General features: G+C 63.0%; 2 protein-coding genes across 6 annotated transcripts in view; one reads left to right on the forward strand and one right to left on the reverse strand.

Moving 5' to 3' along the window:
* OGFOD3 (2-oxoglutarate and iron dependent oxygenase domain containing 3) lies at positions 1 to 9,940 on the reverse strand. The gene is made up of 9 exons (XM_016132996.2): positions 9,758 to 9,940; positions 7,821 to 8,038; positions 5,894 to 5,969; positions 5,048 to 5,090; positions 3,314 to 3,378; positions 2,849 to 2,905; positions 1,368 to 1,521; positions 411 to 534; positions 1 to 281 (listed from the first exon to the last, which is right to left on the reverse strand). Exons 1-9 carry the CDS (start codon positions 9,829 to 9,831, stop codon positions 145 to 147), a joined length of 948 nt encoding a protein of 315 aa, XP_015988482.2. The 5' UTR covers positions 9,832 to 9,940; the 3' UTR covers positions 1 to 144.
* HEXD (hexosaminidase D) overlaps positions 9,938 to 21,151 on the forward strand; it is a 13,352-nt gene continuing 2,138 nt past the window's right edge. For 2 of the 5 annotated variants that reach the window (XM_036222694.1, XM_016132972.2), the window contains exons 1-10: positions 10,103 to 10,580; positions 10,680 to 10,825; positions 12,021 to 12,156; positions 13,229 to 13,338; positions 14,129 to 14,216; positions 17,153 to 17,317; positions 18,406 to 18,589; positions 19,337 to 19,408; positions 19,788 to 19,983; positions 20,697 to 20,779. In XM_036222694.1, coding sequence (XP_036078587.1) covers positions 10,749 to 10,825; positions 12,021 to 12,156; positions 13,229 to 13,338; positions 14,129 to 14,216; positions 17,153 to 17,317; positions 18,406 to 18,589; positions 19,337 to 19,408; positions 19,788 to 19,983; positions 20,697 to 20,779 — 1,111 coding nt within the window. In that variant the 5' untranslated portion in view covers positions 10,103 to 10,580; positions 10,680 to 10,748. The other 3 variants (XM_036222695.1, XM_036222696.1, XM_036222697.1) reach the window with 3 other exon arrangements.

Genomic DNA, 21,151 nt, shown 5'->3' on the forward strand with positions numbered 1-21,151 from the left:
TTTGGCAGACGCAGAGCTGGTTCCCTGGATTTACTCGCAGATGGAAAAGCATCGGAACATGAGCAAATCCGACCCCCGTGGTTCCTAAGGCACCTTGTCAGTGACGCGCCCCGATGTGGCTGCTTCCAGCCGGAGCACCCGCCCCTACGTGAGGGCGGGGTCCGCGATGCCCAGGTCGGGGTTGCAGGTGAAGGCGATGGTGATGGCGTAGCGGGTGCCCCAGTGGACCTTCTCCACCCGGTGCAGGTTCTCGGACCCCGAGGTGAAGAAGGACACCCGGCCTGGGGGAGGAGGCAAGAAGGCGTGGAGGCCCACGCGTTGGGTGCGCCCGACACGCGGTGGGTGCTCGGTGAGCGCAGCGTCCTCCCTGGACCCGCCCGCCGCCGCCCCCCCCCCCCCCGCACGCCCACCTGCCCTGGGCTCCACCGTCGTGTTGGCTCCCTCCTCCACGAACACGAACCGCCCGCCGCCAAAGTCATCCAGGTAGTCGGACAGGTACAGCAGTGAGGTGTAGTCAAAGGAGCCGTAGGTCACCTGCGGGCAGAGGGGTGTCTCTCACGGGGCTGCTCACCGCCTTCCTGGCGTGGCAACAGCCACCACCCCCTCCCCCGGGCCCCCTGTTCCTCCCCCCCCCCGTCCCCTCCCCCCGCCTCTGCCAGGGGTTCCTGCACAGCTCCAAGCGTGCGCGGGACCCACGGCGACGGGTCCGCGCTGTGGTGACTCCTGGACGGGGCCCGTGCAGCACGCCAGCCCGCAGGCCCGTCTCCCACGTCAGGACGGGGCGCGCGGGCGGCAGTGACGAGCCCGTCTGCCCCTTCTGCGGACGCCGGCAGCCCCCGCGCTCTCCAGTCGCGGCGAGAGGCGCGCACCGCTGGGGCCGCGCCGTGCTCCGGAGCCCAGCGCACTGCCCCGCCGGACGCCGTCTTCCCAGCGGGCCCTCCGCCCCCACTGGGCACCTGCGCCCCCCGAACCCCGCCTGTCAGTGGCCCCGCAGCGTCTGGTTCTGTGGACGTTCTTCTGGAGGACGGTGTGGGGGCCGGAAGGGGTCTCGGCCATGAGGGGGCGGTGGACAGAGCCCGGTCGCGGTGGACTGGGCTGGTGTCTGAACCCACTGCAGGGGAGTAAGCCGTCCCCGAGGCCCCACGGCCCCGGCCTGGATCCAGCCCCGCCCCAGGCCCCCACTGCTTCCTCCGAGCGCTTCGCGACCTCCTTGTCACTGCCATGTGACGAACAAACTTTACGTCCTCGACCACACCTCCCAGGTGAGGCGGGGCCCAGCGCTGGCGAGGGGGCCGCCAGCCCTGGACGCACGGGCGCTGCGCAGGCGCTCGGGGCCCAGACAGCCGCGCGGGGCGGCCCGGACGCACCTTGTCCACGTGCGCATGCCAGTACTCGTCGTGAGCCGTCCGGGCCTCCGTGCTGTTGATGCGGGAGAAGAACGTGGGCTTCGTCAGGTGCAGCGAGGACGCGCTGATGCCAAAGGCCTGGGCGACTGCGAGCTGCACCTTCTGCCGCACGTCCCTGCAAGGGAGGACACGCCTGTCACCCGAGCAGCGCAGCCGCGGGGAGAAGTCTCTGCGGGTCCCGCGGTGCCCGCACGGGCTACGCCGACGCTGGAGGGCAGGAAGACAGACACAGGCACGGCACACGGCTCCGTGCACACGGCAGCACGCGCACAGCACACGGCACCACGCGCATGGCACCCGGCACCCGGCACGCGGCTCCGTGCACACGGCACACGGCGCCCCGCACACAGGTGACGGCGCAGCACGGGCATGATCGGGAGCCCCAGGGCCGGCTCCTCAGGGGAATGACCACGGCACCCGGCCCGATGGGGCAGTGTCTGTGGGGGCGGACGAGAGCGGGGATGAAGGTGAGCGGCCTTGCACACGTCCCATGTGTCCCTGGGCAGCACAGAGAGGCCTGGAGGACCCCAGCCCTGCACTGAGGTGGCACTGGGCGTGGCCATGGGCTGGGGCTCCAGCTGGACCCAGCAGGGGGCGCCCCGTGTGCACACAGCCCCTCTTTGGCTTGTCCATGGGGCTGAGCCGTGGGCTGACGTCCTCGACCCATGTGCCACGTGCCGCAGCTCGAGAGCAGCAGTGCACAAACGCCTCGCACGTGTTCAGACACTGGCCGGCCCCCCGCGCGCATGCCGCCCGCTGGAGGGCGCTCCCACCCAGGCAGGGGCTCCCACCGGGCACGGCAGACGCCCCCAGTGACCCCTAAGCTCGGCTCGCTGGGCACCCCGCCTCTCTGAACGTCGGCGCTGTTCACACGACTTCTGCTGTGCCTTTGCCTGGGATTCGGAACACGCCCAGCCCCCCGACAGGGCGAGACGCATGTGCGTCAGCATCACCCGCCTGCTCAGAGGTGGCTGGGCCAACCCCGCCTGCTCCGTGGTCACAACTACTACCTGTTTCTGTGGCTCGATTTTCCAAATCCTGGTTTACCTTCAGGCCCCGGGGTTTTGCAAACCGCATTTAGCCACATTTCAGAGCTCCATAAAACGAAATAATTTAGGAGCTCACAGTGGTGTTCCATTTTGTCATTAAATAGCTTTTTTGGGGGGAGGGGGGGTGTAAAATGCCCTAGCTCATCCGAGAGTTTTCCTCTTGGAATCGATGCTTTGTTTTGGTCCCAACAGTAGACCGACCACCTTTCTCGGCGTCTACATTATTCTCTGCTTTTCCTTCTTGGCTCCCAGCCGCCCCCCCCCGCCCCCCCCCGCTGCGGGCGCTCCCTAACTGAAACAGAAGCACATTCTGGCGGGCGGCAGCCCCTCCTAGGAGGGCCAGCACCGGCCGGTCTGACCACCCCCCCAGCCGCCCTCGGGTCTCCCCCTCACCGGTACAGCTGAAAGTCCTCTTCTGAGAAGATGTTTTCTATTTTATCCCCAAAGTACCTATGAAAAAGTAAGGAGTGTCAACAAATGTAATGCTTTATTTATTTTTCCTTTAAATTCAGTCTTTTTTCCAGCTAACCCACAAATCCCTGAAACTAGCTGACCCTGAATGGCTGATGGCCCTCAGGCTCACCTCGACTTAGGGGTCTCCGCGCCCCTCCCCGCGCCCCCAGGCCCCAGGTTCCCTAGGGGCTCCGATGTAGCACGAGGCTGGTCCTCGTCGCTGGATGCGTAATGCTTCGTGAGCAAAGTCCCTTCCCTCTGAGGAGGCCACACCCTCTGCCCACCTGGCTGGGACCAGTCCCAGACCACGGGACTCGTGAAGCTGCCTGATCTGAGGTGCCCGCCCCACCCAGACCCCCACCAGGAGACGCGCACAGCCTGGCCTGCTGCCCCTGGGGTTCTCACCTGTACAGGTTCACGAAGTGCTTCCCGACAGACAGGGCCCCCGAGTGCAAGTCCAGGATGGACGCCTGCGAAACGCATTGGCAGAGCCGAGCGTGAGGCCGCGTGGCCGCGATGGAGGGGTCGCCAGCCGCCGCAGTCTGAGAGCCGCCCACGTACTGCCCAGGTCCGCGGGAGGCGGCTCCCTGGGCCCCAAGGAAGTGGCAGGGTGTGTGGGATGGTCTCAGTGTCAGCTGCTGGAGGAGCAGACTCCGCTCTGATCCTGCGAACAGTCCACGCCCCCCGCCCCGAAAGAGCCGGCTCGCCGGACGCCGGTCGCGGTCCCTGCGCCTCTGTCCGCATCGGCCCAGCGCGGAGCAGCCTCTTGGGGTCTGTGGTGCACAGTTCGTTCAGTTTTGGTGTCAAGAGGTACCCACGAAATCACGAGCACCAACAGCAAACGCGCCCGTCACCCCCGAGTCCCCTCATGCGCCCGTGGGACCCCACCGCACCCCAGCACGGGTGGCGGCCTGCTTTCCGCGGAGACGGGCCACGGGGCACTTTCTAGAACCCGGGGGACCGGCGCACGCCCGACGCCCCGGCTGCGGTCTGGCTCCCGCGTGGCATAGCCACTCGAGATCCACGGGCCTTTCCTGCTGCCTGCCCGCAGCACCCCCGTGTCTGGGGGAGCCAGCGGGACCCCCCGCTTGCCCGCAGGCGGGCGGGTCTGTGTGGACAGCTGGGTACATGCCCGCGAGTGGAATCGCCAGGCTGTCACTTTTCAGTGAGCCGCCAGTGTGTGTCTTGCCGCTGCCCGCCTGCCTCTGCGGGTCCCTCCCCACGTCCCCGGAGGGGACGAGGCCACCACTCTGGGGCGTGGCTGTGCCTTTTCTCATTGATGCAGTGACCAGCCCAGCGGTTCATTTGACCATAATCTGGGCTTTGAATGTGTTAACTAGACGAAAGGTATCAAACCTGGTTAGTTTCTGCAGGACAACTTCCTGTGAACGCTTTGCAAAGAGTAACAATGAGTCCGCACTAGAAGAGTTTTCAATAACTGCTCCCCCTGAACTGAACCGAACCGCAGCAGAAGAAGCCCCTGATGGTCAGAGCTCAAGGGAAAAGGCTGCAGAAGGAAGCGTGGGCTTCCGGGGGGGGGGGGGGCGCCCTCGGGCGGTGGGCGCGTCTCTGCCTGGCATCACGGCTTCTCCTCCCCTCTCTATGTCTCCTCCTGTCTCAGACCTCCCTCTGCCTTCCTCTTACAAGGACACCTGTCATAGGTTAGGGGCCACCCAGGTGACCGGGGATGACCTAGTCAAGAGAGCCATCCCTCGGTGACATCCGCAAAGACCCCAATAAGGGTCCGTTCACAGGTTCTGGCTGGACGCGCCTTTCAGGGGCTGCGTGGGTGGCAGCGCCCACACCGGGTCTGGGGGCCTCCGGCCGGCGTGTTGGCCGCTGTTCCCCACGGACCCTCCCGTTTCCGGGGCTGTTGCCGTCCTCACCTGGCTCCCACCGCGGGCTCGCCCGTCAGCTCCCCGCCTGAAACGCATGCGTGGTCTGAAGCAGGTGGCCACGACGCGCCTGGGGACAGGGGACGCGCATCCCCGCCGAGCGGCCGCGGGCCGCACCACAGCGACCCCGGGGCTGTCCGCGTCCGCGGCGAGGACACCGGGGGGCCCTGGATGTCCAGTGTCTGCCCCTTCCCCTTGGGGGGCGGCAGCCTGAGCGGGGCAAAAAGAAGCGGGAGCCACTCACCCCTCCGTCGGATCCTCCCAAGGACAGCCCCTTCTCCGCTATGCTGTGGGGGAGACAACCTCTTGTTGGCTCCGCGAAGTCACCTCCCACGTACGTGGGCGAGTGCCAACCCCGCGGTGGACGGGACATGAACAGATAGGCAGTGCTCGCGGTGTGAGCACACGTCTGGACCGTGGGACGCGACTTCCCAAACTCCCAACGCCTGTGACTCTGCCCAGCGAGCCCCGCCATGCCGTCTGGAGACGGGGAGCGGCCTTCATGGGGCACTCGGCACATGGCGGCATCAGCAGCGTCAAGGGCGGCTCGAGGGCCGGACACGGGTTCACCGGGCGCTCACTTCCAAAAACATTTTGTGTCTGGACGGCGTGTCGGACGTCTAAGCTTTAAGGCCTTGCTTTTAAAACCTCGACAAGGAGGAATCCAGCTGCTTCTTGGTCAGATGCCCCACATCAGCCGGAGCTGGTCAGGCGGAAGGCTAACACCCCACCCGTTCTGGGGGAGACGGAACTACTACCTGCTGGCTCCCCGCTGTGAGTGAACAGCAGGCTCCTGTTGGGGCTCCCCCGGGAGCTGATGGGAACGGCACCCCCAACCCCGGCCTCTGAGTGGGTCAGAACCACTTCCCCTGGAGAGCGGGAGCTTTTGGAGGGTTCTGTGAGCAGCCGCTCTGTACAGGGCAGCTGCCCTTCCTGCTGGAAATCGGAAAGGCCTCTGCCCGCCCTTGGAAGCACACGAGGAAATTCTTGCGAAACTGGAGATGGACTTTCGAAGGTGTTCTCAGCGGTGAGCCTCTGCTCCCCGCCCCGGCCCCACTGTTCCCGCTCACTCGGAGAAGCGTGGAGATACCTGCGCACCCGCCGAGCCTCCTCCCTGCTGATGACAGCGTCAGTGACGCCCCGGCCACACTTGGTAGGGGAGCAGCCTGCAGAGAGAGGAGCCAGGATGAGATGCTGACCCCACGCCGAACCCTGGCAACACGGCCACCTGTGGGCGCCCGTCCCCAGGACCTGATGAGATGCGCCGTGCCTTCCACAGGACTCGAAGGGGCCAGGTTCAGCAAATAACATGCGGACGCCCAGTGAGATGCGTGTTTCAGATAAGCAAGGACGACTTTCGGTATGAGTCCCTGCGGGGTGTGTCAACATCTCACTGGGCAGGTGCCCGTGCCGGGCGGGTGCCTGCGCCGGGCCGACCCTTGGGAAGCACCTGGCACTCTGCCCGCTGCAGGTCGAGTGCCATCAGAAAGTCCCTCCTGGATGACCAGAGCTGCGCTTGAGATTCTAAGCATCGTCCTACCCCAGGGCCTCACGGTCGCTGTCACTACATGTTCCCCAAGCTCTGTGCCTGCACTCCTCTGTCACTCTGCGCCCAGGACCTGCAGCTGCTCAGAGCTCGGAGGGGACAGGGCCAGGGTCAGGTGGACAGCTCCAGGGTCAGCGGACAGGGCCAGGGTGAGGCGGAGCGTCAGAGGTGACAAGCTCTGCAGGCTCCTTCCATTGGCAGGAGGTGACATGCTCCAGGCGGGGGCCCTGCCGGAACCGGAAGCCCCTCCCTCCCGCATGAAGCGTCCCTCCTCGCTTCTGTCACCTGAGGGCGCAGGGAAGTACAGAGTCTTTAAGATACACTGCAGCTCTTTCTTTTATTGTGGTAAAATATACGAAATGCGCTGCTTTAACCGTGTTCAAGAGCCCAGCTCAGTGGCATTGTGTGTCTTCGGCCACCACCATCTCCAGAACTGTCCTCTCCCCGAACTCACTCTGTCCCCGTACAACACCGACTTTCCCTTCTTCCACATTCCGACTGTTTGATGTTGAAGGAAAGAAACTTCTCTTCAGTTCTAACCACCGCAAAACATTGCCCTGAACACTGGGACTTTAGAGGCAAAAGCTGCCTGAGGCAGCGTCCAAGCACGGGACAGTTGGGGGGGCTGCGAGGGGCTGAAGCCCTGTCCGCATGGGCGGCCCTGCCAAGCCAACCGCGTTCCCTCGCGCTGGACCCCGGCATGGGCGTCACAGCGGCGCCCCCTGGTGGAAGGACTTGCAATGTTTTCTTGGTTCAAGTTCAAAGCGCTGCTCTGAATTAAAAAAAAAACTGAATTCTGCCTGTGAAACCCAGTCGCTAGGGTTAGGTTTTTCAAACTGAGCAAGCATCCAGGCAGCAGCGGACGTGCGAGAAAATGCAGCAGCCAAAGAAGGCCCGGGGCGCGGGTCTCACGTGGCTATGTCGGCACCCCTCGGGAGGGTCGTGCGCTCTCCAGGGTGCTGAACCCCAGCTGGCCCTCCGCGGGCTCCTCTGGGGACCAGCCCGCAGCCCTAACCAGGCTGCTGGCCACGCCCTCCTGCCCTGAGTCTCAGAGGTGGGCGCCAGGATGGGACCCGCGACCACGAGGGGGAAGGGACCCTGAGTGACCTTCCTTGCTGCAACACTTTGCAGTGACGGCGCTCCAAGACTCTCTGCAGCCAATGCCTTTTCTGGTTTCCACTTTCTCATCCCTCCCTTTCCAACTTTGCTACATCCCTCCAGACAAACCGCCACCTCCAGACAGCGCTCGCAGGGAGGGGGGGCGTCACTGAAAGGCGGGCCAAGGCCTCGGTGGTGACCAGCGGGCCGAAGCAACTGCACTTCCCTGCCCAGGTGGGGGGAGGCCATCCCCCAGGCCCTCCGCCACTTTCAGCCAGAGCCCGCGGGTTCACCGTGGCAACGGAGTGCATTCTGAATGCACCGCATCTCACGCGAACGTGCTGTTCTTTCCCGGAGCACCGCGACACCGTACCTTCGAACCTTCGGTGACTGTCATAGTCCTCGGAGCAGGGCACCTCGATGAACTTGCCGGGCAGGACCTCGCCACGGTGAGCCAGGACCTCGGTGACGCCGTCATCGGCCCCCAGGCTGCCCCAGAGCAGGAGAGCAGCCAGTGCAGCACAGGTGCCCAGGCCGGCGGCTCGCAGCCACCTTCTCCGCAGCTCCCGCAGCGCCCGGGCACCTTTCACGCTGAGGACAGAACACAGGACCGTGGCGGCCCAACCGAGCCACGTGTGCTGAGAAGGCAGACCGCAATAGCCAGGGGCCACGTCCCCCGTCGGTCACAGCCCTAAGCTGTCCCTACACTCACTGTTCTCAGCCCTCGGTCAATCCAGAGGCACCCACCAGGTGAGGAAGACGTGGCGGGGACCGTGCCCCTGTTGGACCAGGCATGGCTCGCTGTGGCCCTCACTGACCCCAGAAGGCGTGCACACAGAGAAGCTGTCTGGAGAGCCCTACCAGAGTCTGTGGCACAATTCGCATCGTCTGCATCTGAAAATGACTGCCCCAACGCCACACGTGCGCCCCCAGCGTGTGTGCACGCATGCGTGCACGGGCACACTCACACGAACTAAGTTAGGCATGGGTCAAACCCACTTAACTAAAGCCACAGCCAGCCAGAAAGAGATTACAAGCACGACAGAAAACTAAACGCTTTCTGCACAGCCCGGCGTCATGCCTGTGGGTCACGCTGCTCGTGCCGAAGCTGCATGCGTGTGTGTCTCTGTGTGTCTGTGTAGTACATCCCCGTGCACCTGTGTCTGTTTACATGCACGTGTTTGCACCTGTGTGTAACCGAGCAGCAGTGCACTCTGTTGTCCAGGAAAGAGTTGGTGGCTGTACGGCGTGAAGGACTGGCAGGAAATGGGAAGACACCAACCAGGGTACCCCTTCTGGAGATGCTCCTTATTTTTCAAGTACATAATCAATTCTGGAAAAGCAGGAAGCCTGCCTTCTATTTTTACGTCCCTCAACACCTCACATTGCTATACAAATAATTCCGATTGAACAAGTCCCGAGGTGGGCACAGCTCATTCAGACTATGTTGGGTGGACACATGATCAGTTTAAACAGAGATCATGGATACCTGGTAGGGTCTGCCCAGCCCACAAAGCTCCCCACCCCGAGAGCTGCTGTCCAGCCTCTAGCCACCAGGCCCTGTGATTAGACTGGGTGGACACCTGACTCCAGTGTGCCCGTCATTTCTCTTCCCCCAGCATTCGGAACCAGGCAGGGAGACTGCCAGCCCTTCGCATCGAAAGGCGGTGAAACCCTAACCTGCAGGGAGGGGCACAAGCCCGGGCAACAGTTCTGGAACGGCCTAGCCACTGAGACAGCAGGGGTGCGGGGAGCTGAGGGAGACAGCAGAAGAAACAGCCTCAGGGTCGCCACGAATTAAGCTCCCCCCCCCCCTTTGAGGCAAGCTGCTAAAAACAGAAAGAGGCTGCGGTTTCAGCTCCTGGAGCAAGGTGCGTGGCCTCTGGGGCAAGCACAAGGCGGTGAGCTGTCTGGCCCTGACCAAAACACGCCCGGCTCCGAAAGCTTCTGCAGAATCCCCTCCAAGACCACGTTAGGAGACGGTCGTCCATGCACCCATCGGGCCATGCGCCACGTGCAGAACTCCATGGAATGCCGCTAAGGAATGCCTCACAGAGACCAGCCTGGGAGCCCCCGACCCCCGCGGGAGGCCCGCGTGGAGTCCCCTGCACGCATGGGGCAGGGGAGTCAGGGAAAGTATCCGGAAGGGGACCCCCGTCCGCCCCGCACCACCGCCTCCCACCCCAGGATGGCCACGTGGGCCGCGGGCGCCGGCGGGCCACCCTCCCAGAAGGCCCCGCCCACCCGGGGGCCCGCCCACGACAGGCCCCGCCCCTGCCCGGCCCCGCCCACCCGCCCGCCGCCCCGCACCTGCCGGGACGCCGGCGCTCGGCCGCCCCGCTGCCCTCGGGCGCCTTGGGTGCGCCCCTCCTCTGAGGCGCCATCGGGCCAGCCCGCCGCGGAGCCGGGCCTAGCGGGAGCCGCCCCGAGCCCGGGACGGACGCCGGGAGAGGGAGCGCGAGGCTGGCGCGGCCGGAGACGGAGCGACGCGCTCGGCCGGCAGCCCCGGCCGGCACCAGGCCCGAGCAATCGCAGGCCGAGCGCCGAGCGCGGCGGGGCCGGGCGCGCACCCGCGGCGCACCGCGCCCGGCGCAGGTCCTCGCGCCGCTGGAGCCGGCCGAGCGGGCGGCGTCCGTCCGCAGTGCGTGCCCGCGCCGCCGCGCACCCGCCCGGGGTCTCTGCGCCCTGTCGGGGACCTCCCGGCCCCTCCCCGGGGTCTCTGCGCCCTGTTTGGGGGTCTCCCGGCCCCTCCCCGGGGTCTTCGCGCCCTGTTTGGGGGTCTCCCGGCCCCTCCCCGGGGTCTCTGTATCCTGGTCCGGGGGGGTCTCCACGCTTGCATCCCGGGGGTCTTCGTGCTCGGTTCTTGGGGTCTCAGCGCCCTCTCTGGGGGAGTCTCCCAGCCCTTCCCTGGGGTCTCCGCGCGCCCCCCCGGGGTCCGTGCCCCACCTGAGGGCGCTGGCATCCTGGTCCTCAGCACGCATGTACCCCAAGGCCCTCTGCTTTGTGTACAGCTCTCAATTTCCCTTGAGAACCTTCGCCCGGGAGCGCGAACGTAACCAGCCCAGGCAAGACCTCGGATTCCATGGGCGGAGTTTGCAGTGAGCGCCATTCATGAGGATCAAGTCTGAAGAAGGTGAGTAATTTACTGATGAGGGAGCGGAGGGGCGGAAGGACCTAGGATTTATTGGACTAAAAAGAGCTGTGCCCCGCCCTCCCGAACCTGGGGAAATAGGTGCCATCGGACTCCGCTCATGGCCCTTGGTGCACGAGGGACCAGACCGCTGCAGACGGACTGAGCCTGATGATGGCCCGGTCTGAAGCCGTGCGCTTCCACAGACCGCGCAGCGCGGACGCAGAGCGAGGCGGTCAGCTGGGCTGGTGAGGGTGAAGGGCTCAGCGTCGGCTGCAGGCGGGGTGTCTCTGCTGTGTTGACCTCAGTGTTACAGCAGTAACAGGGTCTCTGCTGGACACCAGACACTCACACCACGCTGCAGACTTCTCAGCTCGAAAGTGCTCCTTTTAAATCCGTGCCCTGGAAAACAGACTTTCAAACAATTCGGCTTCGAAAGCATGGGAGCTTTCAGCATGCTTTTTTTCCTTTTTTTAAAAAATAAAACTCGTTCACCCCTCAGCTGGTAACTTAGATAACTGCCTTTTAAGAATTTTGTCATTGCGATGGTCTGAGTATAATTCGTTCCACTCCGGCTGGTTGGTCCTGTGGCTCCCCTTTCGGGTCCCCTGCTGAAGCACAGACTCCTGCAAGGTTTGTGAACCTCCGAGGAACGAGCGGCTTGAGTTCCGGAACCACACACGTGACCAGTGTGCCGAGGTTGTCTTTCTTTTTCCCGTTAATCTTTTGTGTTTTTACAATAGATGGAGAAAAACAAGATTTCACTATTTCCCAACCATCATCACCAGATACTTTAAGATAAACTGCTCAGGCCCAATACACTTGTGGCTTGTGGCTCATTGTTCAGGTTATCAATGGCCTCTTTTAATTATTTTTGCCTTGTTCTTTTTTAAAATTGCAGTCAACATAGAATATGACGTGAATTCCGGGAGCACAACATGGTCATTTAACGTGGCAGCGGCCCGTTTTAAATCCTAGAGTGCGTTCTCTGCACCAGAGTGAACATTTGCCGTCTCTTCCTCCATAGAGCTCGGCCAAGCGACGAGCTCTAGAGCTGTGCGTTATTTTTAATGGTATCCAAAGTAAAATAAAGTTGAGGGTAGGTGTTCTAAAGAAACATATTGTGCGGCCCGGAACGCGTTTCGAGGTACCGCCTGCCTGTTTTCACCAGCATGGCACAGGCAGGAAACTATTTTGCAGTCCTTCGTGCTTTCACAGGTGACAGCCATCTGACAAGGACACCAGCGGTAAATCACGATTACCATTACCAAATCATTTTAGCAGCAAATCACGATTCAGTGGCAGCGGCCCCTCGGTTCGAACATGGGGGGACATCTTGATTTGTGTCAAGGTGGAGTGAGCTTCCTCGTGGTTAATGTGAGAATGGAAACGGAAAGCAGAAAGAGGCCCCGGCCCGCTCACAGCTCCGAGTTTCTCCCCCAGGAAGAAGCGCCCGGACAGATTTGTGTCGCGTGACCTCACGGAAGACGGCGAGATGGCAGGCTCCTCACCGTTTCGGATGCGACTCGTTCATTTGGACCTGAAGGGAGCCCCGCCAAAGGTCTCGTACCTGTCAGAGGTAGGCGCCGCCTTCCACCTGCAGGTCACCCTCGCGTGGGTCCGGTCTTCATGTTGTGAGCGGGGCTCTGGAACGTGCTCTTAGAGCCCCTGCGAGGCCTGGGCGGGGTCACGGCGCTGGTGGCCGCCCATGTCACCTCACAGAACAGAGAGCAGCCGGGTCAGCAGAGGAAAACAAGGGCACAGGAAACCCACGACCTCTTCCTTGTGGGCTGATCCGCGTCCCTCGGAATGACACGTTGAAACCCCATCCCCTATGCCCATGAGGGGGACGCAGCTCGGAAGTAGGGTCTTTGCAGACGCCGTCGGCATGAGATGAGGTCGTTCGCGTCTTTAATTTACAGTCGGGTGTTGATTACCCATCTGGCGAAGTGTGGGGAACTGATTTTTAGTCCCAAGCTGATGTCCCAAGCTGATGTCCTCCTTCTATCCGGCATGTCCCAGAAAGGAAACTTTGAGAAAACGTCGCTAAGAGTGTCATCAGTCACATGAACTTACGATGGCCCTCCCCTGGAGATGCATCGCTGTCAGTGCCCACAGTGTGCCCCTTGTCACCCTGGCCTTGACAGCAGACTGAAAGGAGGTCCCAGCTGTGTGTAGTAGACGTGACCTAGTTCTGGAAATCTTTGAGGATGGAAGCCCATGTCCTCTGCAGTAAAGATGGAATGGGGTGGGGGCTGGGTGAGGCCCCCGTGTGGCCGCAGGGACCAGCGTGCTCTCTGCCCTTGCACCTCTGCCACGGTTCCTCCCAGGCGCTCACCGCCAACCCTCCAGTGCCCCGTGGGTCCCCCCAGAGCTCCCGCCCGGTCCCCAGCTAAGCCAGCCGTCCGCTGCTGCTGCTCGGGGCAGCTGTGCTTCACAGCTGGCGGCCCCCGCCCCTCCGTCCAATGGGCGCATCCCTGAGTTAGCTTTTAGTTCATTGTGACACAGCACACATTCCAGGGTAGAGCTTTACAGGGGGTACGAGCATCAGCTGCAGTCCGCGTCCATCACTAACAGGAAGTCCGCACGCGACACAGGCGTCTCTGCGGTCAGGCAGCCCCTTCTTCATGACGGCCCCCTTCTCCCCACAGATACTTCCTCTGTTCCGTGCCCTGGGTGCGAACGGCCTCCTCATCGAGTACGAGGACATGTTTCCATACGAGGGCGCCCTGAGGCTGCTGAGGGCCCGGCACGCATACAGGTACTGAGCTGCCCACGGGGGGCGGGGTGCAGATGGGGCCGGCGAGAGCCTCACGGCGCCGGGATGGTCCTCGTCTGTCTTCTTAAATAAAAATAAAACATGTGCCGGGGGCGAGGGCGCACCACCAGGACCCCCAAACTCTTTCCTCTGCCAAAGGGTCGCCGGCTCTCTCTGCAAACACCAGACAGTGAACATTTTAGGCCGTGTGGCCGTCTGGTCTCTGTCGCCACTACTCGTGGGGCAGAAGCAGCTGCGGGTGACACACGTAAAGGAGTAGGCGGGGCCGTGTCCCTTGAACTCAGCTCACGGACACTGCAACATTAATGTCATGTAGTTTTCATGTCACAAAGTACCCTTTCGATTTTCCTCAACCATTTTAAAACGTGGAAGCCAACCGTAGGCCACGGGCCGCAGAGGCAGGCGGGCGGGTTTGCCCTCCAGCCCGCCTGCCGACCCCGCTGCAGAACGCGGTTCCTTGTGTGGCCCAGTTTCCGGTGAAATGACTTTGGGCTCCTGTAGCGCTTGGGTGAGAACAGCTGGGGAAGAGCAAACGGTTGCGTGAGGCCAGAACAGCACCGTTTCCCCAAATTCCGGAGCAGGCACGGCTCCGAAAGCCTTAGGATATCCGTTAGCGACTGCGGCGGTTTCCCAGGGACGTCCCCCAGGAGCCCGACAAGGAGGGGCCGGGGGCGTGTGAACGTGGCCGGTGTGAACGGGAGCTGGTGTGTGAACGTGGCCCGTGTGAGCGGGAGCTGGCGTGACCGTCTCTGGGTGGCTCCTTTCTCTACAGCCCCTCTGAAATCAGAGAGATCCTGCGTCTGGCCACACTGAACGAGCTGGAGGTCATCCCCTTGGTACAGACGTTCGGACACATGGAGGTAAGTGGGGTGGGGGGGAGGCTCCTGGGGCCAGGCTGGGGCTTGGGGCCACCCCAGGCAGGAAGCACTGCACGCAGAGGCTCGCTCTCGCAGGCCCTGCCCTGCGGCGGCCGGGGCTGGGGCCTGGTCCGACCCCAGGTCCCAGGTGGCGGGCGCATGGGGCCCGCTGCAGCCGCCCCCCAAACCCCCCGGCCCTGCAGCATCGAGCCGCGAGGACCCGCCCCCCGCCCTCTCGCCTGCGTGTGTTTCCGGCGTGACCGTCACGTGCTTTCCACGTCGTGCCGCCGCGCAGTGGGCCGGCTCTCGGGTTCTGCTTCCCTCCGACCCGTCCACCTGCCGACCGCCCCTCCCGGGGTCGTCACGCGTGCGTCGTGGCCGCGGCTCTGCGTCCGGCTCGGGCGCGCTCCCTGGAGCCCGTCCGCGGCCTTCCCGGCCCTCCCACCCTGCGGTGCCCTCTGGGTTCTTGTCGCTCTCCCCCACAGGGGCCCCGAAGGCCACCAGAGCCTTCCGGGTCCCTGAACCATTTCATTTTGAGCTGTTGAGTTTTTAAAGTTCTTATGTATTCTGGATACGAGTTCTCTGTTAGATATATGATTTGCAAATATTTTCTCTTGAGTCTGTAATTTGTCTTTTCATTCTCTTAATGTTTTCCAAAGAGTAAAAATCTTTTAATTTTGATGGAGTCCGATGTATGCTTTTCTCTGGCGGATCATGGTTTTGGTGCCATTTCTAAGAACTCTGGGCAGTTCCCAGGTCGTGAAGATTGTTTGTTTCGCTCTGAAGCTTCACACTGGCACGGTTTCCATTTAGACTCATCATCCATTTTGAGGTCATTTTTGTGTAAGGTGTGAGGTTTAAGTCGAGGTTCCCGTTTTTGGCACATAGTACGTAACCACTTTTCTTCGGAATTTGGAACGGCCTTTGCACCTTCGTCAGAACTCGGCCGGCCGCCCTCGGGAGCCCCGGGCCCTAGACTGCGGCTCCGCCGACCCCCGCGCGCCCCGCACGCCGTCGCCGCGTCGTGGCCGGTGTCTGGGCCGTCACAGCGTTATCGAAAATCCAGCAGTGAGATCCCTCCAACTTCCTGCTTTTCTAGGATCGTTGTCACTGTTTCAGTTCTTTCGTGTCTCCATATGTATTTTAGAACCAGTTTGTCTATGTATCTACAAGAAGCCTTGCTGGGATTTTGACTGGAATTGTGTTAAATCTGTCAGTCAGTTTGGAGGAGAATCACCTCTTTACTATGTTGACTTTTTCAGCCCATGAACATGGCATGGCAGCCATCGATTCCACGTTATTTCCATAAAAGTGTTTTTTTTTTTTTTTTCCTTGATATTTTCAAGATTTCCTGTTTGCATTTGGCTTTTAGCAGTTTGGTTACAATGTGTCTAACTGTGGATTTCTGTGTATTTATTCTGCTCGGGATTTGTTGAGCTTCCTGGATCTGTAAATTATTATTATTTTTATCACTGTCGTGAAGTTCTGGGCTGTTTCTCCGAGCGCCCGTCCTCTGTCCTCTCCTCTGGGACCCCCTCATGCTTGATATCACCCCGACGTTGCCTCGCATTGGGTCTCTGAGGTTTCATTAATTTTCTTCTGCCTTTTCTCTCTTGTTATTCAAATTGATAATTTCCATTGATCTTTTGTTTTGATCATGAATTTTTCTGACATTTTAAGTCTGTTGCTGAGCCCGGCAAATGTTCCTTTCTCATTTCTATTATTGTGAATAATTTCTTTTAATTGTGAGAACAGATTCATACTGGTTTCTTTGAAATGATTGTCTGATAAGTCCAACAGCTGGGCCCCCTCAGGGTCAGTTTCTGGTGATTTTTTCCCTGAGTCTGGGTTCCACTTTCCAGTTTGTTTGCACATCTCATAATTTTGGGTTGAAAATTAGACATTTCAGAGTATACGCCGTCGCAAACCTGGCTTTCCCAGCGGCAGGTGGCCGTGCGTTGCGTGGGTTTACTCCGCGGGTGGCCGTGCGTTGCGTGGGTTTACTCCGCAGGGCCCTCCCAGCCCCGTGTGTCACAGGTACTGGCCTTTCGCTCCTTGTCACTTTTGTTTTCAGCCTGGCTCCCTAGGGGTCAGTCCTCTGACTTCGCAGCCGGTGGTCAGCCAGGGTGTGGGCAGCTGTTGCGCTTGAGCCTGTGAGGTCCTACCTTGTGCCCAGGTGACTGGGGGGGCAGCACATTCAGAGGTCAGCCAGCTCTCGCTCTGCTTGGCTGCTTTCTACCCCTCGGGGAGCGAGGGGTGGAAAGGAGAGGAAGGGCTGTGACCCCGACCCCCACGTGTGCTCCCCGGCTGCTGGTGGCTCACCCCGGCGGGAACCGCAGAGCTCGGAGGAGTTTGCTGCTTTCACTGACAGTGCCCCAGGCGGCTGTGTTTACCCGCAGCGTGCCCTTGGTGGGAGCGGCTACCACCCAGGCCGAGGCCACAGACCCTGTTCCTAGTCTCATGAACCAGCGCTTCCCAATTTGCTGTCCACCGTTGTTTGACTCCCGGAGCTCTGAGAAGGTGGTTTTTGACAAATGATTCGGTTTTGTCCCTGTTTTGGGGAGAGGATGCGCCAGCCTCTTCACAAACAAGAAGTCTGCCCAGCCTATAACCGCGCGTGGACGGAGCCGGTCTATCTGTCTTCTCGTGAGGCCCAGTTAGAATGGGAGGGAGAGGAAGGGCTGTGACCCAGCTGCTGGGCGCCAGGCCGGGGCTCCACTTCCCGCCAGCACGTCCCCTCGGCTGGCCGAGGCTGTCCTCACAGCGCCACGCCCGGCCCGCAGTGGTGACTTTGAGCAGACGTCAGACGTTTAAACCCAGACGTGGCCCGTCACGCCCGCGAGGCCGGAGCCAGGCGCGCGGGCTTCCCTCGCAGCGGCAAGCGCAGGTGCCAGCCTCTGCCCCGTGTCACCGAGCGCCCTCTTGTCATCTCTCCGCAGTTTGTGCTGAAGCACGAGGCCTTGGCCCACCTCCGGGAAGTGGCGCCATTCCCCAACACCCTGAACCCCCACGAGGAGGAGTCCCTGGCACTGGTCGGAGCCATGATCGACCAGGTCATGGCCCTGCACCCGAAGGCCCGGTGGCTCCACATCGGCTGTGACGAGGTGGGCGCCTTCGCCGCTCCGCCCCCCGTCCTCGCTTCGAGGTCACCTTCCCCTACCTCGTGGCTTTTCCTCTTAAACGGAAAAATAGCCCACGTCCCAAAGGATGAAGGGGTGGCCAGGGAGGAGGTCCCCAGGGAAGGCACTGGCGCCCCTGACCGTGGCCTCACCCAGGCAGACCTGCGGGCCCAGCGGGCACCCGCGGTCATTCACGGCAGGGGCCGGGGCCCTGGTGGCCGTGCTGCCCACACCCCCGGCGGCGGGACAGCCAGACGCACGTCCTCGGGCGGCAGGTGCACGTGAGCACCGGTTTCTGCTGGGACGAAGTCGCACCCGGGGGTGCGGAATGCTAGGTGGATGAGGTGGTCCCCAGGGTGCCCAGCCGGGTCCCCAGCCTGCGCCCTTTCTGCTTCACTCCCTCTCGAGACACGGCCTGGCCGGGATGGTACCTGCCAGCCGCCGGGCGTGGCTGGGCCTGAGCTAGGACGCCGGTTTGCAGCCGATTCAGCCCAGGACTCGACCCTTTTCTCCAGAGGAAACTCTTTGGCAGTAAAATACACGTAATGTAAAACTTGCCATCGTAGCCATTTTAAAGGAGGGGCCAGTGGCTTCCAAGTCCTTTTACGATGTGCAGCCGCCACCACTGTCTAATCCGGGACCCCTCATCCCACAGAAGGAAGCCCCCCTCTCCTCCCCTGCCCCCGGAAGCCCCTCGTCTCCCCACGTCTGTGGACTTGCCCTGCTTGGACGTTTCTTGGATGAGCTCCACGCCGTGCGGCCTTTGAGTCTGGCTTCTCACGGAGCGCGCTGTGCTTTGCTCCTGTTCGTGGCTGAGCGATGTCCAGCGTGTGGACAGACCACGTGGTGCTGGCCGTCCTTCTGGTGGACACCTGGGCTGTTTCCGCCCCTGGCTCTGTGGCAGGAAGTCTTGGGTGGAAGGTCTGGTCTGGACGATGAAGGCGGGGTCCCCTTCGTGGCCTCGTCCTCCTCACAGGCAGCTCTTGGGCACGGCGTGCACCAGGTCACTCCCGAGCGTGTCCCTGGCGGGGACAGCGACGCGGAGTGAGACGCCCCGTCCTCCTTCCTCCCAGGTCTACTACCTCGGGGAGGGCGAGGCCTCCAGACGGTGGCTGCAGCAGGAGCAGAACACCAAAGCCAAGCTGTGTCTGTCCCACGTGCAGGCAGTGGCCAGCCACGTGCTGGCCCGGCACCCTGCCACGACGCCCCTGCTGTGGGACGACATGCTGCGGGCTGTCCCCGAGGACCAGCTCACAGGTCAGCTCAGCGGGAGGGACCCGTGAGTCTGCAAAGCTCTGCTGTCTGGGCAGGCGTTGGGCCCACGTTCTAGACCTCAAAGGGCCTATTCCCCAAAGGCGCGTTAGACGCTTGCAGGGTACGGCGTCGAGGGGTCTGAACTGGACGTGGCCCCGAGGGCCCTGGCCATCCGGAGGGGCTGAGGCGAGGGTGACAGGGTCCTGATCAGCCTTGGGGGCCCTGCTGCCTTGGCCCCACCTGGCCTCCAAGGCCTGCCCTGCAGGGGCCGTGGCTGAGGTCCACACGGGGGAAGCAGCGGCCTCTCTGGCTGCGGCCCACCCTGCCCGAGGCTCTGGGGAGACGCGGGGTCGGCGTGGCCCACTCGGCCCGGCCAGAGCCAGGTCTGTGCTCCAGGGGCCACGCTTCTGCCAGGCCCAGGTGTCCTCACGGCAGCCACTAGCCACGTGTGGCCACTGGGCTTTATTTAGGATTAATTGTAATTAAACCGCACCCCAGCGTGTTTCTGGTGCTCCTCGGCAGTGCCCCCGAGTCAGCTTGTAGGAAGCACGTGGGGCCACGGGCCGCTCGCGGTTGGTCATTCCCACGGCTGGCCGGCTGTGGCCTTACCGCCCCAATCGGCATCACACTGAGTCTGCGTGTAGCGTCACGCATGCTAGAAAAGGCGGCCGCGTTCCCCTCTAGTGCGGGGGGAGTGCGGGGCGGCTGCTCCCCACGGGCTGTGCACTCACGGCCTCTCTCCGCCCTCAGCGTCCGGGGTGCCGCAGCTGGCGCAGCCCGTGCTCTGGGACTACGGGGCCGACCTGGACGTGCACAGCAAGGGTCAGTACCGTGCTGCTGGGGAGACGCCAGGGCCTGCACTGCCTGGCCGGGAAGGGCAGGGCCTCAGGCCTGTGGCCATCAGAGTCCATGACAGAGGCCCCTCCCCCAGGAGCCCGGCCGCTGGGCGCCGTCCTCGGCCTGTGCCCTGTGCCCTGTGCCGGGCCGCACAGGATGGCCGACCCTATGACCACACGGCTGGGGGCCACTTGTGAGGGCCGTGGCTGCTCTCGCTGGCGTGAGGCTCCCCGGAGGCGGGCCGAGCGGGCGTGGGCACCTGTCCGTTTCCCGGGGGACGGCGCGGTGTCGGGCTTCCGCGCGTGGGCCCGCTGGCCGCGGCCTCCGCGGCCCCGCCCGGCACCCGTCTTGCTTTCTGGCCCAGCCCTCCTCATGGAGAAGTACCGGAAGTGCGGGTTTTCCCGGCTCTGGGCCGCCAGTGCCTTCAAGGGGGCCACGGGGGCGAGCCAGGCCCTGACGCCCACCGAGCACCACCTCCGGAACCACATGCAGTGGCTGCAGGTGGCGGCCAGCGGGCCGGCAGACGCGCTGCAGGGCATCGTCCTGACCGGCTGGCAGAGGTGAGGCCGCGCGGCCGGCCCGTCCTGGGAGGGTGGGCGCAGCTCTGGTCCCGGGACCACCGCCCTCCTCGCATGTTGGGGGGCCTCTGTCCTCCCTGCGTTGGGCGGAAGGGAAGGGCCGTTGCGGGGCGGTGTGGGGAGAACCCGGGCCCCTCACTCACAGGCGGCCCCCAGTTCGTGTGTTCACCGGGTCGGCCGTCTAGTGTGGCCCGGCACGGGGCACAGCTGCCCCCTGACTCTGCACAGGGGTGCTGCTGGGGTGCCGGGGCCATGGAGCGCACTGCCCCCCAGGCCCCCACGCTTCTCTGACCGGCGTGCATTCCTACGGTGCCCTGGAGGCCACACGCTCACAGCTCACGTGCAGCGGGGTCGAGGACAGAGGCCAGCTCTTTAGGGTTTATACCAGCTTAAAAGTGTGGCTTGAAACGAGCCCCTGGTCCCAGCCAAGTCTTGGCCACACAGCCCACCCTGTGGTCAGGGGGGGCAGGGGTCGCTCCCAAGCCCAGGACACTGCTGGAGGCAGGCCTGCGAGCTGACCCCAGACCCTCGTCCTCCCTTGGAGGCTGAGTCAGAGGCCGACGCTTTGAGGGTTTCGGGGGCCATGGGAGAGCCCGGAGCCGCAGGCGGGGCCTCGTGGGCGGGGTGGCTGTGGTGGCGGCAGTGCGCCCGCGTCTGGCTGGGTGGCCGGAGCTCAGCGCCCTCTCTGGACGCAGGTATGACCACTTCTCCGTGCTGTGTGAGCTGCTGCCGGTGGGGATCCCGTCCCTGGCCGTCTGTTTGCAGTCGCTCCTGCACGGTACGGTCACTGCGCCTCCCGGGAGGATGGGCAGGGGGCAGCAGGTGCAGGGCCGGCGTCCTCGGGCCTGGACCAGTCTGCATTCGTGGTCAGGGAGGGCGTGCCACACCTGGTCAGCCACCCCCGCTGCTGCCAGCCCAGGCCTCCGAGCCTAAACCCAAGACAGGCAGGCAGGTAGGGCCCACCTGCGTGTGGATTTGCCCCCAGAAACAGTGAACCCCTGAAGAAATTCACCGAGGGTCGAGTGCTGAGCACCACACTGACACCCTGATGCCCAGTGCCTCGCCCCTCACGGGAGCTGTGGGTCAGGGGTGCGGGCTGCTCACGGGACTGTGTGCATGGGGACTGGCGCCATGGGGAGCAGAGCTGGCA

This window comes from Rousettus aegyptiacus, unplaced genomic scaffold, assembly GCF_014176215.1.
Source record: "Rousettus aegyptiacus isolate mRouAeg1 unplaced genomic scaffold, mRouAeg1.p scaffold_m13_p_6, whole genome shotgun sequence".
Classification (NCBI taxonomy): Eukaryota; Metazoa; Chordata; class Mammalia; order Chiroptera; family Pteropodidae; genus Rousettus; species Rousettus aegyptiacus.

Coding starts and splice junctions, on each gene's coding strand:
- OGFOD3 (XM_016132996.2), bottom strand. CDS start 9,831: ATGGCGCCTCAGAGGAGGGGCGCACCCAAGGCGCCCGAGGGCAGCGGG. Junction 5,970..7,820: donor CAGTCACCGAAGGTTCGAAG/GTACGGTGTCGC, acceptor CTCTCTCTGCAG/GCTGCTCCCCTACCAAGTGT. Junction 535..1,367: donor GGCATGCGCACGTGGACAAG/GTGCGTCCGGGC, acceptor CTCTGCCCGCAG/GTGACCTACGGCTCCTTTGA.